Genomic DNA, 18,813 nt, shown 5'->3' on the forward strand with positions numbered 1-18,813 from the left:
TCTACCTACCCCTGGCCACACTTCTTAAACTAACATCCATCTGAAACAAGGAGAAAAGAACCAACCCCCCTGGAAGAGGGCTGCAAAAGAAACCTTGCCCACGCCACCTGGAGCCAACAGAATAAGCATCCATCTAGACCTTCTTCCTTTCACTTCCTCTTGCCCCTCACCCAGGCTCCCCAGCCTCCTCCCTGGCCTCGAAGTCCCAGAAAGAGAAGGAACCAGGCACCCTGACCACGAAAGCCTTGCCCTCTTCCCAGCCTGAAGACGCCTCGTGCGTTATACCCTTCTCAGTGCACTCCTGGCTTTGCAAGCGCTGCTGCTGCCACCATCAGGCTGACTCGGGTACTACAGTATTCCCTTCGTTTACCAGCCCCAAACCTTCTGTCAGTTCCTGCATGGCCGGAAAGAAAGAACAGGCCCTCCCGGGAGTTGCCCTAGCCCAGAGGCAGTGTCACAGGTTAAGGAAATATCTTTGAGGCCAGTCCACTGAGGAACAGAACTCCTCGTGAACATGGGGTAGACCCCAGTGTCCTTATGCAAGGCCCGGGAAATTGCAGGTCCTGGGATATGGAGAACAAAGCTGTTTGGGGATTAATTGGCAGTTTCTCTTGCTTTGCTTCTGTCTCGGGGCAGTGGGCCGGGGGAGGATGGGAGCCAGCTATTTTAGGGCTGCGACCCCCATATGGGCACCCAGGAGAGTGTGCTAAGTTTTCCCTCCATGCATCTATTTCTGCACGGAAAGCCACTCAAGTCCCAGAGCTGCTCTGAAGCTGTCATAGCTCCCAGCATCGCCAAGGGTGACAGGAGGCCTGTCACACTGCACCTGAGCAGAGTCACCTGTGACATCTGCAGGTGACTGACAGAAATGGAAACTGACATGCATTAAAGAGCAGAGGGCGTGACTGTTTCTTGCTGAAACTAAGGAGGGGGCAGTAACCAGAGGATATTTCTCGTGGTAGTGTCCTTGGTTGCCCAGTGGCTACTCGTGGCCTTATGCGATGAGGAAGAACTTTCTACAGGGCAAGACTACCCTTTCAATAGTCAGCATCTTCCCTCTGCCATCCTCCTGGGTCCTCCCAGCCTCTCAGCTGCTTTCACTATTCCAGACATTTCCTTCCAATAGGTCAGAATTTATTCATAGCCTTCATGTATCCAACAGTGTGTTAGGCACATGCATGCATAAAACACACAGGTATTTTAATCAGCCAGTTAAGGGAAGAAAAGTCCCTACCCTCGTCTTTTTCTTTTTCTTTTCCATCAGAAGAGTCACAAAAGGAGTTGCCCAAGCAACAACTCCTGAATTGCTATTCATAACCCAAAAGACTGGCCTGCCATTTCCCCTGGAGGGAGTGGTCTGCAAACCGTGTGTCCTCCAGGTAAGGCTGACTGCCAGAGAGAGGAAGGGACCGGCTCAGAATCCAGAAGAAATAGAGCTAACAGGATGGGTTGCTGTTCAAAGGTCATCTCTTGCTCTCTGATTTTCAGAGGGAACCCTCTATGCATAGACACTGAGAATGCCGCCAAATTACAAGAACATGACTTGTCTTATGCCGCAGCTTAGGATCTTCTCATCTACTTTTTTAGTTAACAATTTGGAGCAGCTGAATCTACCAGCATTAGAGAGGCATCAAGTCATACTAGAAAGTGAAGTGGATCTGGAGTGACTTTGGTCAAGCAAATCAACTTTTCTGAGCTTACAACTGCAGTGACACCCACCTCTCATTGCTACCGTGGTGACGGAATGAGGGAGTGCTTCTGGAAGGCCCTTTGCAACTGGTGTTAAATAAGTGTCAATCATGATAATCATCATGGTCATTGCCATCGCTACAGCCACCAACAACTGAAAGAATTTTCAGGTCAAAGAGATCTAGGACACATCATCTACCTTCCAGGAATTTACTATTCCAAATAAAGAGATGGTTGCTAATATATAATATTCAGGGAATCTTCAAGTTGGAGAGGTGTTGGATGGCAGCTGGTCTACCTTCTAATCCATTTCTTAGGCATCAATTTCCATTCTTGAGAGCTGGGATTTCACCCTTAGTTCTGAACACTCTCAGCATTGGGGGACTAGTCTATGGGGCAGCCTTAGACACTAAATGCAGATATCAACATATTTGGAAAATGTCACTGTATTTCTTATAGGATTTTTGAGGTTTCTCCTTCATCATGGAGCTTGCCCTGCCAGCCCCCATCAATTCCTGAAGAGAACCGATGAGGTGTAGAACACACAAGTAGACCTGACAACATTCTCTACTCTTGCATGAAGGTTGGTTGGTGCTGGAGACTTAAAAAGAATTACTTTGTTTGTAAGCTTGTTTTCCCCCAAAGCCAGTATAGCCTAGCTTCCTCTTGAGAACAGGGAAAAATCATTAGCAAAATGTCCCTAGGTATCTCTTGTTTGCCTCAGCTCCATTCTTGTCTCCCCTTGTGGTTTACCATGAATACTCAGTGCTAGGCAGCCTCTGTCTCCGGCAAGCCTTCAAAGAACCCCAGAAACTGGCAATTCTCATTGCTCCACACATTCTACCCACCTAACAGTCCTTTGCTAACTCAGGAGCTTCTACACACTCCATGTTCCACATTCTTTTCTCCAACACATCACCCGTAAGCATACGTTCACCAACTCTCCTTCTCTGCCTCCCCCTAGAATATAGGACCAACACTTAAGGTCAGCTTCCCCATACTTGTCCTCTTGCATACTTGTCCCTCCCTTTTACATACCAGCAATGAGGGAAGGTGAGCTGGAAAGAGCTAGTATATTTCCATTCAATTCTACATTTTTTTGGCCCCATGTGAAACATGGAGAATACCAAGAGGAATAAAGTGTTGATCCCCTTTTTTAGGTCCATGGAATGCATGATAGCGAGAGGACTACAGAGCCTTAAGCTACTAACAATGTTTCTAAAATATAGACTTCATCATGTCAATCCATCTGCAAAATATTTAGCATGGCATTCACAGTCATTTACAAGCCAAGGCTTCCCTTCCCTTCTACCAGGCTCCTCTCCCACTTCATCCACACGCTAAGGCTCCAGCCACCCACACCCACACCCAGTGCTTCTGAATGCATCACATTTCTGTTCTGCCTTCTTGCCTTTACAGACACTCTACCTCACGGCCCGGAACACTCACTTCAAGCTTCATCTGGAGGACTCTTAGCATTTTTAGAGTCAAGCACAGATGTCACTTCCTCTGGAAACCCTTTCCTGCTGCCCTTGAGCAGAAGCCAGCTCTGAGCCCATCATATCATAACCGTTAGTTGGAGAGTCTGCTCCCCGACCACACTGAGAGCTCCCCTGAGACAGGAAGGTGATCTCAGTCAACTCTGCATCAAAAGCATCTGGCACAGTTACCACGTAGAAGGCCCACGGTGAGGGCTGGCAAGTGAATGGGGCTGAGCTATGATGTCAACAAATGCCATGGGAGTGCAAAGGGAGGAGTAATCAATTTAGGTCCCTGGACACCAGACCACATGGCACCGCTGGAGAAAAGGTGTGGGCTGGTGAGAGTCATTGGTCATTGATGCAACTTCCAACATCAGGTGATGCTCCAGATTTCAAATTTCTGTCTTTTGGGCATCTGTTGGAAAGAACCTGTACTTACAGGAAATGCATCACAAAAACTGTCCAGTAGGTATAGACCAAGCAGGCAGTCCATTGAGATAATTCAGTCTGAGAGGCAGACATCCTTTTTAATGCCAAGAATCGCCCACCATTGCTGTTTAATTTCAATCATCCCCCCAAATGTCTACTTCACTTTGCCTATCAGGACATTAAGCTGAGGGTTGGGGTGAAAGCTCCCCTCCCATTGGAGGAAAATGGCTGATTTGTCCTAAGTTCTGGACATCACTATGCTTTAGCAGTAAGTGTGTGCATATGTGTGTGTGTGTGTGCATGTTTGTGTATGTGTGATGTGTGGTGGAGTCAGGGGTGGGAGGTCACTTGGAGAGGGCATGGGGTAAGTCTTCTGTATCACCAGGAATAAAAATTCCCCTGACCTCTGGCAGGCCTGGAAGTCTCTGCGTCTGGCTGCTTCCTTTGTCTTTATTTCCAGAAAGAAGACAATGACTGTCCACCTCCCCATCTCCACACCCCAGCTGGGGTTGCAACAGAATAACTGTGAGAAGCAGGAATCACCTGTGCTGGCCACAATTGCAATGGCTTAAACTTATAACCAGGTGTACCCAGGGGACACTGGCATTTATTTAACACTCATAGCAGTGTTGACTGTGTACTCACAGAAACATTGTAGGTGCACTGAAGACATTTGTTTCTAAGCAGCTTAGGCCAAACTGCAGTGATATAAAGGAAACACTTATCCAATATTAACATTTACTGACTTCTAGAAGTATACAGCCAGAATACTCAAGTTTTACCGTGGGAAAAGAGGAAAAGGAAAAAAAAAAAGAATAATGTTTGAACTCTAGCTTCTTCTGTGGCATACAAACTGAAAATTAATGAAAGTTCTTGGTAAAGCTGGAGTGGGGGAGTACATGGCAAAGGAACACAGCTTTCTTGTCATCCTTACTCGATGGCAATGGTGTAGGTTCTGAGAGGAGAAGGAAGGCTGAAGCCTTCGGGAACAAACCTTTAGCAAAGGGCAGGAATAGCATCCCCAGGTGAATGTGAGAGAAGTGTTTTAACTGTGCGTCAACATCTATAGTCTTACTTGATGCCCACAGCTAACTGGGTAAATTCTGATTTTGCCCTCCAGGAAAGGAAAAGAATGTGCAATGACATAGGGGATTGGACTATGTCTCGATGCAATGATTCTCTGCATCATTCCCCAACCAGAAATAAAATCCCAGTCTAGTTGGGAGACAGGGAGAAGCTATTTCCACACGGGCCCCAGAGGCTGGCTGGCTTTGCCCCTCACACTCTTGTGGATAGCAGCGATGGGATCTGAGCAGCAGCTCCAGCCAAACCCTGCTCTGGGAATGCCGGGGTGTCCCGGATTCCGATTGCTCCATTGCAGTCAGGATCACTGCAGCAGTTAGACTTCCAGTGGGGATGCCAGCAAGCTCCTGATCCAACTGCCCTCCTCTGTTGCCGAATTAGAATTTCTCTGTTCTCCAGTCCTTGCATAGGAAGAGCTCAGTGCCACTCTGCTTCCTGACTGACCGTGACTAAAAATGCCTCCACTGGTTTTTCACCTTAATGTCTTCAGCTCTATGGCACCTCAACCAGGATAATAAGGATGGTAGATGAAAAATGACGCCTTGGCCCGGCCTCCCCCTTTACATCAGGGCCTTAAAATGAGCGCTCTTGGCCCTCCTCCCCACTCCTCCATCACCGGCAATTTTCTTTTTCTCGTTCATGTTTCCACAACAGTTTATCTTTTTATCTCCTTGGAAAGAAAGTACTCTGCAAATCAAAGGTATCATTAGTATTGTTATTATTTTGCTATTGAAATCTCTTGAATCCGCTTGGGATTATTCATGTGCTTTTTTGGGTCTGCAATATAATGCTGTCTAAGTCACCCCCACTGGGCTGAACAAAAAAGAAAAATTGCATCTTCGGGCCTAATCCCCTGCTCCACCCGGTCTCCTGCTGGCCCTGGCTTCTACCAACACAGCACGCACCAGGAAGGGCTGCTCTTTGGTCTCACGCCTGCTCACTGCTGCCATGTTCCAAGGGAGAGTCACCCAAGAGGGGGGCCGTGGTATCCTCTAAGTGCCAAGTGAAGGCGTGACCCCACCCCACACCCCCGTCTCCCCCCATGGAGTTTCTTTTCCATCCTCAATAAATCTGGCTGGCAACTGAGAACTCCCTGCTGGGTGGTGCACACTGCAATGCCCACCCATCCACCCACCCCCCACTGCCACCAACAGACATGTCCCAGTTCCCCACACCCAGAATATTCATTACTGAAGTGGTCCCGCATCCCTGGCAGCTATACATTGACCTTCCAGGACAAAAGAGGTGATTTTTCTTCTGCTAGACAACACGTCATCCCACTTGGGGTGCTATGGGGGGAGAATCGCACAGATTACTTACTTTCTTTTTTGTTATATGATGTTTTGGGGTAAGAATAATTGTTTGCAAAGTTGCTGTTCACCCCCAATTTCCTTTTCCAATGTCTGCTTAGCCTGGAGCCCCTACTTTCTGCTGCCCCCGATGCGTTTATCCCATCTTCTGATGCCCTCTCCTTTTCTCTCCCCAAGGGAGCTACTGGTAAGTTCCAACCTCCTACAGATGCTCCTCGCTCTCCGTGCTCCCTGCCATCCCTATGGCTCCCTTCACCCCAGCAAGCTCTCTTTACTCACCCTCTGCTTTCCCTTGTGTCTGCCGGATGCGCTTCAATTCCCTTGGAGATTCACTTCCCCACAAGCCTCTGCCCCTCTGGTAGACACCTGGCAGCCCCTTTTGGTGTTTCCTGCCAGCAACTCGGGAGAGCAAGTGGCTCACTTGCATTCTTCCCAATAGGGAGCTGACACCCCAATTAATCCTCACCCCAGAGATTTGACTAATAGGTCAAGGCAATTTTTCCCTCTCACCCCAGCGTGGACAGAGCATGGTGTTCTGCGTTCACCGGAATTAGAACCTTTCGAACCACAAAGTTCTTCGGCAGAACAGGATGCTCTGGGAACACCAGAGCAAAATGTCAGAGCGTGGGGGAGAGGGCACCTTTCTAAAGAGCAACCGAAGTAGACGGCACCAAGTCTGCACCACCGCACCTTCCCCAAAGGGTCTCAGAACTTGAGATCCGATGGGAAACAGGGAGTCTCCAGTCCTGCTGAGATGTTATAACTCCAAAGCTACCGAGGTTAGGCATATGTAGGTTAGAGGGGATGGGTCTTGAAGATTAAGGGGGGTGTGCAAGAAACTAGTTACGGGCTAACTGGAATGATAAAGAGAAAAAATACAGCAAGTTCTCAGTTTATGGATGACAACACAATCGATTCTTTTTCACCCAGGGGCAGACCATGCGTCTTCTCTGCAGGAGGCAAATTGTGCGGTGACATTATCCCTCTCCACACAAAGCACCATGGTCCTGACAGCTGAGGGCAGAGGCTTCCCCAGCAAGAGAGAAACTCAGAGACACGGCACACCCTGGCAGCTCTCCATTTCCTTGCTGGGAGCCAGGCCCAGGGACGTTGGCAGGGGTGCCAACAGACGGATGTCATTTAGCCTTTCTGTTGCCGCCTCAGAAAGATAAATAAATAATTGATCCCAAACTACATTAAAAGCCCAAACTTTAAAAAGAACGGTGATACAGCACATTACTGGTGTTAATTACACCATAATTTCTGCTCTCTCAAGGATTAGGGAAAAAGTACAGGTGAATAAACGCTCAACAAATTAGGAGAGAAAGGATGACTGAAATGGACTGTAAGAGTTTACCTCATTTTTTCTTTTCCATTAAAGTCTTTGGGACACTGTTTGGAGCACTCCTGCCGCCTGGGAACTAAGACAGTCAACCCAGAGCATGAGAATCATATTTCCCTAAACTCCAAAATGTCATGCAGGTTCTCACTGTGAGATGGGGTTGGGCAGCAGACAGATTTATCACCTGAGTGCTAGATAAGGCCCTAAAAGGAACCTTGAGTGTGTGTGTTTTTTTTCTGAGTTTAGAGCCATCTCTGAGTCTCTGGACACTTCCGTGGAAGAACACCGCAGAAGGAACAGGGTATGGAAGGCAGGGGTCAGACAGCTGGCTTTGAAGGAGCGGGGACACTAGGTGAGAGTGAATCTCAGTCCAGAATCAGGGGATCACAGTGGTGCCTTCTGGGTCCATGTAGGCTCATTCTTTTGGGACCTGTTGAAAGTGGACAGGTCCTTTCCAATAACTTGGTAAATCCAGGGGTGGTGCAATATGCAAACTAAGCATGCAGGTGAAGAGGGTTAAACAGAATCCTCCAGGAAATTCACAATACTCAACATGAAATCCACCTTAAATGTCCACAGATCAAGTCAAAAGATACCTATGTCACCCAGCAACAAAACCCATAAAACGTCATCCCCCTTAACCCTGAACTCCTGCAGCCAGATATTGTCTATTCAATGTCCAGTGATGTAGTGGACTCTGGTAAGGTCCTTTTTGGTCTTGTAGCCTTTCTTTAGACCTGTTTTGGAGTCCCCCGAACTCTGCCTCTACCATCGGTGGGGTGAGTGGCTCTGGCCAAGTACTCAAGAACTTCAGGGAACTCTGAATTGCATGAGGCTGTGGTTTCCTCCTAGTGTCCTGGGAGCTGAGGGTAGATGAAACACAGCATTTAGCTGCCACAGGTAACCATTTAAAGGTTCATATGGGGCAGCCACGAAATAGCTCTTCACTGAGATATGAATAAGCAAAGATGACGATGCACACTGTAATGATTCAGACAGGCAGGGAGGCACTCAGACACCTATAGACCCCTATGTCAACCTAGGAAGAATCACAAAACAAGCTTCTAAAAACACAGCAGACTAATTAAAAAGCATACTGGTCCCCATGTAAATGTGGGGAGAGCTATGTGTGGCCAGAAGACTGTGCCTTCCTAACTTTCTGAGAGTCTACGTGCAACTTCCTGAGTGAACTGGTAAGAGGCAAAGACGAATGGGAGCGACTGTATACATGTGTATGCAATAAGTGTGTGCCCATAAGCAAGCATGCACACATCCAAGCAAGAGAGTGACCTCACAGAATGGTAATATAACTGAACCTGTCGCCATACCAGTGCTCTGAGATAGTTCTTATTCATCCAGCCAGACAACTCTAGGGGAGGCCATTTATCTTCCCGCTGCTACAGGGAGCCCTGGTGAGATGCACACAACCATTTGAACGCCTGAGTGTGTGTACCCACTACAATCGTACATAGGCATATGTACACACATATTCATATGGAGGAGGGAGAACCTCAGGTTCAACCAGGATGGTGGTAAGCAAAGTTTGAACAGCACAGATAAGGAGACAATCTGCAGTCATCACAAGTACAGGGAGAAGCACCCGGGAAGGACACATAAGATTTTGCTTACATTTGGTTTCTTCTCCCTGGCAGGGGAGAAAAGGAGGCATGCTGTTTGCTTGCAAAGCCAGCCACCCATGACGGGGCTCTGCTTTCTCGAAAACTTTTACCCTTCATTTAATCAACAGATGGACATGCTCTGTTGTGGGTTTTTTTCTGCGAGAGTGCTGTCCCTCTAAGAGCTGTGCTGGCTGGCACAAATGCTGCCTCAGATGGCAGGGACGGTATTGGCATTCCAAAAGAGTGGGAAGGAACCCATTTATTTATTCCTTTCAAATCCAATTCCACAGGTGACTTTGATGCCTTTGGCTTAATAGGCACTCACATCCCTTTCCCATATCTGCCTCCCCTTCCTCTCTCTACCACCACCAGTCCCAAGGTTCCCAGTAGCAGGGAGCTGAGAGGTGGCAAAGTTCTTTTTGGAGATTCCACTAGCTTCCTTGCTCCTGCCAGGCTGCAGAAAAGAAACAATCAGCACCAGGGGCGAAATTTCATTTTATACCCTGGATCCAGTGCTGTGTAGGACTCAGAATTCCGCCTTATTCAGAGAACTGGATGAAATTCAATGCAACTCTTTACAATCTTTTTCCAACCACTGCAAATTACCCCGACAACACATATGGTAATTGCAGCCCCTTCTGCTCCCATGCTACCGCGCAGGCTGGCTTTTGAATACAAGTCAGACCTGACTCGAGCTGAAATACCCACCTAAACAAAGCTGCCCTTCCCTGCAACCCCCGGCCCCCAACAACCTGGGTCTGAAGGCGAAGGGGTGCCCAGAAGTTCAAAGTGACATATGCACATAAATACTATCTAATTAACATACTGGGCGCATAAAGGACTCATTTGCATTGCTGAGTTTGAGCTGGGTGTTGACAAGTGCGAGGAGAAAGCCATCTCCCCCCCTTCCTTTCAAAGGAAAATAAACAGTACCATTTTGTTGCATTTTCAAAGGAAAAGAAGCCATGCCCAGCGGAGAGACGCATCCATCAGCTCGAGTTTCGGAAGCCAGTCCACATTCCTGCCCGCTGCCTCCCGCGCCCCGACCACCCAGCCCACTTTCTTTGCAACTCCAGCCGCGCACGGGTCCTACCTTGACTGAAAAGGAAGAAGCAGACGAAGAGCAGATCGAGCTGGAGAGGTTTCATTCCTCAGCGAAGCCCGGGGAGTCGGCGGGGCAACTTGGGTTTGCAGTTAGTTTCTCTTCCTCCGCCACTCGTTCTGCTCAGCCTCCGCCGCCGGTCCTCTCCGGGTCGCGCCGACCATCTGTCCGGCCGGCCGGCGGTCCCTCCCGGGTGGCCTCGATCCCTGGGTGTCTCTGGAAAGCAGCAGCCAGCCGAGAGCAGGTGCCTTTTTAATGTATTCTTTTAGTCGCCTCGGGAAGCGGGATCGTCAGCGAGGTCCCCCACGCGTGGCAGGTCCATGCTCAGGCTCCGCGGCTTCCCAGCACCCAGCCTCCTCCGGCGGGCTCCTCCCACAGTGAGCGCGCCGGCGAGGGCGCGAGCCGCTGAGTGACAGAAGGGCTCCTTTCACCGAGGCCGGGGCGGGGGGAGAGGAGGGGAAACAGGTCATCATGAAAGAGGAAACACAAGGAAAAAGGGAAATCTATGCAAAATTGAGGGGGGGGGGTGTTCTTTCTTTTTTCCTAAACAGGGAGAAATTCGGCTTTTGTCACCGTTATTGACCAAAAAGAATCTTTAGCTGCAAGCGGAGCTGTGACTTTTTGTCCATTCAATGCAATGTAGTTGAACGGGAGTGAAGTTAATGATGACTAGATGCAAAGATATGCATTAAAATATACGTGCTTTGCCTTTGTACAGGAGGGGACTGGAAACTGGGCTGAAAAGGAGAAAGAAGAGGCGAAGAGGGCTGTGCATCTCTCACTAGGAAGGACTTGGCCAGTGTGTGCACCCGGAGTCTCAGAGTTGGAGAAGAGATAAGCATGCTTTGTATTTTTGAGACTTTCTGCGGGTGGAGGTGGGGGGGCATGGGGGGGATAGGGTGTAAAACCAGAACGTGTGGACATTAGTTTGCTTTGCTATACTCCTTGATAACAAAATGCAGGAACTAAAGGGAAAGCAAGTGGGTTTGTGACACCTACCCATTTATTATTATTATTTTGGTTTGTGCATTTCTTAACAAGAACAGGGGAGCAGCCAGTCTTTGCATTTGGAGCTTCTCCTCTAATGAGCACTCCATCACGCTGAGCGCTCTTTTCTCCAAGAGGTGCTGTGCATTTTATTGAGAAGGAGAGGCCAAGGTCACAGATGCTTCCTCCTAAGAACCTTCAGGTCTTTTACCTGTCATGAAGTCCACATTCAAATCAAACCCCATTTCTTCCAGGATATCAGAGTGAATTTATCTAGGTCTATTTACTTAATAAACATTTAGGCATGCCTGGTATAAGCAGAGCACTGGGGGAAATAAAATCGAAGGCAGAGACCATGCCTTTAGGAGCCGGTAATCTAGTGGGGGAAATAGAATACACATACAAGACACAAACTATAGGGATGGTTACAAAACAATATATAAAAATATGTAGCATTATACAGAATTTGCTAAGGGAAGGTAGAAGAGCAAAGAGAGGAAAGTGAAAGATGCTGCCTTGATTTGTGCCAGTCAATTATAAAATCAATCATTGCCTTCTTCAGTCACTGGATCCTGGGAAGATCTTTGGGGAAACTCAGCCTTTTCTTCAGCCTCATCACACATTTGGGGACTTTGCTGATGGCAAGACACATTCCAATCTCCAAGGTTCCATATGGATGTTAACTTTAAAAAAATTGGTATTTATGAACAAGAAGGAAAGAAGTAGGGGCACATGTAAAAGTGAGTGCTGGTAGGAACTGAAACCTGGAAGTCGACATCAAAGATCTACAAATTAGTAGGTATCTGCTTTGTTGACTTTCCTATTCTTAACTTAATAGTTTATTTAAATGCACCCCTTAGAGGCTGTTAAACATATCAAAGCAAAATCTGTAAGCAAGCTTTGGAGGGGTGGAAAGTGGGAAATGCTCAGCCACAGAAACTAAGAGGACCCAAAAGAGGCACCCCATTAGCTAAATTAACAAAACAGGAACTCAGAAGCAAAGTGTCAGCACAGAAAATCTACTGACTGGCTACAACAGATACTGTGTGAAACAGAAGAGGCAGACTGGAAACACATACAAAAGATGAATAAGAATTCTAAACATGTGCCATGTAACATATTAAGACTGAAAACATGGTGTGCATTGTGCTGTAACTTTGATAGTAGCTTCCCGTTAAATCTATGGGGACAGGGAGAATTTAAAATCTGGGTGTCAATTCTAAAGCCAACCTTGCAATGAATAATACTAATATTAGAATGAAGAGCCTACTTTACAAAGCAATATTGGATTGGTCTGAAGATTTACCCTTTAAATTGTTACTTAATTTTAATCGGGAATTTCTAATTGGCCTGGGGTCCAGTTTGCTTAATTCAGCCCCCCCCAAGGGAAATATTACAAAACCAGGGTCATGAGGCTAGTGAACTGTGCAATGCACGATAATCAGGCACGTGTACAGGCCTGCGTGCACTTAGACTCACACACTCGGGCAGGAGAAGGGTGGGGGAGTAGGAGTTCGAGGTTGGAAGGACCTTGTTTTGCTGTCCTGCTGGTCCCTGAGACTGACCCCAAGGCCCTGGAAGTGGCTCTAACAACCCCCCCCCCCCCCCCCACACACACACACACAACCGCCAACTGGGCCTGTCCCTTTCTTCCTCCTCCCACCCCCTCCTCCCACCCCACCCCGTACCCCTCCCGCAGCCTCCGGTCTCCGGTAGAAAGGAAGCACGCTTGGATTAAGTGATGAGCTGCCTGCCTCTAAAAGGACCAGGAGGCGTCTCAACCCTGAGTGCCGGAAAAACCACGGCAATCTTCAGCAGCCACCACGTGGGGCAGAGGGAACGAGAGCGGTACCTGCAGCACCCACAGCCGGCCGGGCTCTGGCGCCAGCCCCGACGGCGGCCCCGCCATTTCCGCCCGGGCCGGTCCTTGGCCTCACCTCCTCCGGGGTCTCGGTTAACCTCCTGGCGCTGCAAGGTGGCCGGCTCGTCTTTCGCTGGCGAGGAGGAAGGAAGGCGGCGGAGAGGCGCGGACGGCTCCACCTGATGGAGGAAGAGTGGGAGAGTCCGTAGACCTTGGAGCGCGCTGCGAGGGGAGCGAGAAGGGGGACCGGCGACCCGGTGGAGACCTCCGCAGATGGAGCCGGGCGCGCGGGGCGCGGATTTCTGGGCAAAGCCAGGGGGGAGGTGGCGGCCCTAACAAGAGACAGCAGAAAACCAGCAACTTGAAGACTCGCCCCAATTCTTGTTTTCTACACAGCCAGGCTCCGGGTCTGCGCTGCGCCCACCGTGCTGGCCCGGGTCCCTCGCCAGCAGGTGGCATCCTCTCCAGCGTTTCTTCCCTGGCGTTTCGCCCAGGAGGCCGAGTCCAGCAGTCCCCAGCCCCCTCACCAAGCCAACGGTGCCAAGTGCTGTGCCCTCTGAACCGCCCTCCCCACCCCCACCCCCATCAGGCAGACAAGAGCTGCATCGCCCAGAGTTGTAGCCCGGCCAGAGCCCACCGGGAATGAAGTTTGGCTTCAGCTTCGGTTGCTCGCTGTCCCAGAAGTTACAAAAAGGCCTGTTTCCACCCAACAGCTTTCATAGCCTGCTATCCAGGCAGCGAGCATGCCCCCGAGTTTTCTGATTGGGAACAAGCGATTGAGGTGGAGGTTCTGGGTCTCGGTGCAGGAATGTGGGGGTGCTGCGGTTGAGTGACAGGAGCAGGCTGGCTCACAGAGAGAAGATGGAGATCCAGCTTCCCTATATGCCAGCGACCTTCCTTGAAGCTCTTAGTGCAAGGTCGGGGGTACTTAGTATTCCCTCGGTTTGGGCAGAGGCCTGTTTTTGGTACTTAATAAAGATGCATAGAATGACTACACGAGTTCCTATTCTTGGAAAGTTCCTCCTCTAGTTGGGGAGAAGCATACATAACCGGGTACTGGGAAATTAAAGGATTGAGCATCTCGTTGGCTTTTTAGTGAAAACAGAACGTGCCTTGGAGGTTGTGAGTCCTTGCAGATCCTAGATGGATACTTCTAGACCCACCCTGGCCTGTGCTCCTAGAGGAAGCTGCAGGGCTGAGATGAAAATGTAGGGCTGGGGACCTGGACTCCAGCTTTTCCGCCGTCCTGCCCTCCCTATTTCACAAGCTGGTCTGGACTGGCCCTGCTCCATCTCACCTCTTCCAGTGTTCTTGAGGTGCTATCTTAGTTTCCACACAATGGATTGGTTTAACGACAGGAATCTACTGGCTCAACTTTTCAGAGGCCAGAAGGCTTGGTTCCTCTGGGGGAAGCATCTGGCGTGTAGGCAGTCCTTCCTTTCCTTGGCTTCCCTGACATATGGCGATGTACTTTTTCTTCCGGGTTCCAGCTGACTTCCGGCTTCCGGCCCCTCCCCGTAGCTTTCTCTCTGTCTGAACTTCTGCTTATAAAGGATCCCAGCTTATAAAGACGCCCTCTCATTCAGGTGGGCCACACCTTAACTAAAGCTAGCATCATGAAGACATTCATTCTATTTACAACAGGTTCACACCTGCAGGAATGCAGATTAAGAACATACCACAAGTATCATTACCACCAGCAAGGAAGGGGGGAATTATAAGAAAATGGGAGTCATCAGGAACAGTATTGTTTAATGCCTTTGCACAAATATTTATTGTGCAGCTAAATTATAAACCACGTTTCCCTTCCTTTTTTCACAGATCCCACCAGTTCTGGTTAAAACTTCCTTGTCTAGGGATTTAAACACATTTTGAAAAGGCCCTTCCTGGGGCCTCAGGATAACCTGATTCTTCTGTCCTGGACAAGTTAATAAGGGCTCAAAGCTCTATATACTTCTGGAGACTGAGTGGCCTTCAGTGGTCCACCCTGGGTGGCAGCCTGTCTGACCTGGGCAGGCACGGTCTGCTAGCAGATTTCTTTTTCATCTATCTGAACCACATTTCTTGTTCACATCTGTGTAGGTGGATTACAAGACCTTAACCCTGGGACAAATGTGCTCTGTCTCTCCACCAGCCCATAGAACCAGGAATGCAGTGTTTGAAACCACTCCCTAAGGAGGAGGATTTGTCTGCTCTACCAATTGGCCCAGGACCAGGCCTGAGGGAAAGCCTGTTTGACCCAGCCTTGGGCGGCTCACTGCTAATGTTCACAGCCTCTTAATAAACCTGGCGTATATACTTCCTCATCTATAAAATGACTGGTTTGTGCCAGCTGATTTCTGGGCTCCCTCCCAACCCTAAGGTCCTATTGTCCATTTATCAGAGGCCACAGCCTCTCAGTGTGATGAGATTTGGTGCAATCAGTGCTAAGGTAGATTATTTTTAGTGATCAATCCCCATCCCCAAGAAAACAAGCGATGGCCAAGAAATCTGCTTGGGCCCTTCTCCTTTCCTGGGTCCTGACTCTTCCCCAGAATGTTTTATGTTCACTCTATTCTGGTTTCTATCCATTTCCCTTCCTGTCCTTATTTTCCCCAGAACCATGCCCCACATCAGCCTGGGTTCTGGATTCCGGAACAGCTTTCCTTCAACTTACGTGCTGTACTGCTTTAGTGACGCATATCTTTCATTAGTATGATTTTATGCCACAGTGAGGTTAATTGGAAAAGACTTTCTTTGAAGGCAACGATGATCGTGTCACCTTGCAATTCCTCGATCATAACGTTAATCACATTTTACTGTAAAGTCTGTTTAACTATTTGTCTTCCAAACTCATGAGGGTTTGGACAGTGTCTCGCTAGAGCACAGCTCTGTCCTCAGTGTTTACCCGGGGAGCTGGTCCATAGGAGACCCTCAACAACCATTTGTCAAATGAAAGGGAAAGTTTTACCTAGTGCCCCACTTCCCATTTCCTGTTTTCTGAATCCAATTTAACTTCTTCTTCACTCCGTTATTAAACCATTGTCAAACATCTGGCACGTGCCTGCCACTGCTCTGGCTGTGTTTTATGGGGATGGGTAATGAATCGAGTCTATATATAGTTTGTGAAATGTGGAACACACTTTAAGATGCATAGCACTATAGAAATGAAAGATATTTTTATCTCTTCAGCATCATTCTGCACAAGGATACAATTCCCTGGCAGGGCTGTTTAAGAACAATAGACGTGTTTAGCCTTGACACACTCATGCATGCAGGGTACTGGGTGTTCAACTCACAGGGGAGCTGCATCATCTCTTGCAGCAAAGGCCTGAGAAGTGTATAATTTACAGGGAAGAAGAGATATGAGACACGTTATGAAAAGGAGGTGGCTGTACCCCCCTAGTCTTGTCTCATCACTGCCTGAGTGCACAGGCCAGTGCCCTCATCCATCCTACAGAGCTGGTACCCAACGCAACTCCAGCCTCCCTTTTCAGCACTTGGAGAAGGCCTTGTGTCATTCTGGAATATGCAGTGTGCTCTTTTGGTGTATATGAATAGGCTAATTATGTGGAAAATATTGGAAGACAAAGTGAGATTCCAGTTATATGACTCATTTGTGGTATTCAAAGCCTTGGAAATTGTACTGCATCCATTCTTGTCCTCCATTATTCTTTTTCATTGCCCCACCTCCACCATCACACTCCTAGCCTAGGTTATAAATTAGTAAACCTTTATAGCCGCCATGTGCACAGCTATAGTTCACTTAAGTCCCTGTAAGCTTTCAAGCTTTCTACACAGATGACATTCTTTCCTTTTTCCTGTTCATTGCATACAGTATTTTTCCTTTCCTTTCTTCCTTCCTTCCTACTCTCCATCCTTCCTTCCACATATATACACACACATACACATGCATACATATATATGTGATATATATATATGCTAAGTACATAAACAATGTAAATATAGATATAGAAGCTACATAATTTCTATATTGTCTTTATAAATAGGTATTATCTATTTATAAAGTTAAGTAAGTTGATATATATATATATATATCTTTATACAAACATACACACTTTAGTATTAATGTGCTAGCAATGGGCCTCCTACCCAAATATTTAGAACTGCTGAGCCCTAGGCCAGGTTTTCTACCCTGAACTGCTGAAATGGGATCCTTGACTCACTGCCTTGTCTCCAGACTAACAGAAACTTCTCCATCATCGACTCCACATTCTACCACATTTGCCTGTTTTAAATTCAGTTTTGTAATTACTCTCCTATGCTTAAAAATGTGAATGACTCCAAAGTTAGAGTATAAACATTTTAGCATAGTACATAGGGCATGTCAACCCAACATGCCTCTCCTGTCTCATCCAGCCCCCTCCTTCAAAGCCCACACCTTAGTCCTTCCAAATTACTCTTCAGTGATTGGAGATAGCAGCCCCTTTTACTCTTCCATACCTTTTCTTATACCTTTCCCTCTTTTTTCTCTTCCTGGAATGTCTTTCCCCTTTACTCTCATCCTAATCAACAAGTGCTCAAGAATCAGCTGGAATGTCATCCTTCCTCCTCTTTGTCAAAAACAAATAGCATATTCATCTACATTTCTGCAGCATTCTTATGATAACTTATCATATAATTGCTAATTATATTATAATTACTTATTTACATGCCATCCTAGTTTCTCTGAGGTGCTATCACAAATACCGACGGGTTGGCTTAAACAACAGGAATTTATTGACTCATGGTTTGGGAGGCTAGAAGACTTGCTTCCTGCAGGAGGTGGTAGCATTCTGGCTGGCCAGCAATCCTTGGGTTCTTTGGTCCCATCATGTGGCAGTGTGCTCTTCTTTTCATTTGGTTTCTCACTGACTTCTGGCTTCTGGCTCTTCTCTGTGGCTTTCTCTTCTATATATGGATTTCTTCTACTTATAAAGGCCTACAGTAATCCAAATTACCAGAGGCTTATAAAGAGAAAGAAATCAGAAGCCAGAGTTAAGAGTTTCCCACAGGAAAATGGAAGAGAAAGGAGAGGACATTGCCAGGTGACAGGAAAGCCAAAGAACCCCAAAGATCATCAGTAGCCAGCACCAGATTTTTGGGCAATAGCAAGCTTTGACAACTGATTTTGGATTTCTTGTAGTCCCAAAATGGTGAGCCAATGAATTCCTGTAGTTTAAGCTTGCTCATTGTGTGATATTTGTCCTTGCAGCTTTGAAATACTAAGACACACATCTGCTTCCCAAACTAGATGTGAGCTTTTCAAGGTCAAAGACCTTGAAGATTGTTGCATGTCCAAAAATATATGGCCCAAGGCCTAGCATTTGCTAAATGGCATTTAAATGAAATAAAATTAGGTCATAGTCCTGGTATCCTTCCTGTGACTATCCAATCTCAAACTTGAAACCATCTCTTCTCCTTATCTGATGTTTTTACCCAACTAGATCCAGGAAATTCCATGTCTACCTCCTGGAACCAGACACATCTAAAGGGCTGGAGGAAAAATCTCTGGCTTTACGTTTTGAACCCAACCCAAGTCTCAGGCAAATGTGTGAAGGGGTGCTATCAATCTGCATATGTCACCACCTAACTTTAGCTCTTGCATTAAAAGAACAGTTAGAAACCCTCCTTATTCATTTTTCTTAACTGTGCAGCCCAAACTCAGCTGAGAAGCTATTGTACTCTATAACAATCATACAAACACAAGTTCAAAGTAACTGAAGAAAACCAACATTACTCTGTTCCAGGCTCAGTCCAGTTTGAACTGAGTTGATGATTCAGTGCTTTTTCTTCAGTCTGCATGCCTTTTAGGTCTTTCCTAGCTGCTGTCTGTCTGAGATGATGAGCAGTCAGAGACAGGGACTCTTCTCTTCTACCTTTTGTTGTGTGAGCCCAGCATGGCCCCATACAGAACTAGACAGTACAGTA

General features: G+C 47.4%; 1 protein-coding gene across 7 annotated transcripts in view; it reads right to left on the reverse strand.

Moving 5' to 3' along the window:
* KIRREL3 (kirre like nephrin family adhesion molecule 3) overlaps positions 1-13,439 on the reverse strand; it is a 591,656-nt gene extending 578,217 nt beyond the window's left edge. For 3 of the 7 annotated variants that reach the window (XM_037841924.1, XM_037841920.1, XM_037841919.1), the window contains exons 1-2: positions 12,980-13,435; positions 10,047-10,479 (exon numbers count right to left, since the gene is read on the reverse strand). In XM_037841924.1, coding sequence (XP_037697852.1) covers positions 10,047-10,101 — 55 coding nt within the window. In that variant the 5' untranslated portion in view covers positions 10,102-10,479; positions 12,980-13,435. Of the gene's footprint in view, positions 1-10,046; positions 10,480-12,979 lie in introns of all 7 variants that reach the window. The other 4 variants (XM_037841923.1, XM_037841921.1, XM_037841925.1 and 1 more) reach the window with 4 other exon arrangements.
* Positions 13,440-18,813: the final 5,374 nt, after the last annotated feature.

Source organism: Choloepus didactylus, chromosome 6 (assembly GCF_015220235.1).
Source record: "Choloepus didactylus isolate mChoDid1 chromosome 6, mChoDid1.pri, whole genome shotgun sequence".
Lineage (NCBI taxonomy): Eukaryota > Metazoa > Chordata > Mammalia > Pilosa > Megalonychidae > Choloepus > Choloepus didactylus.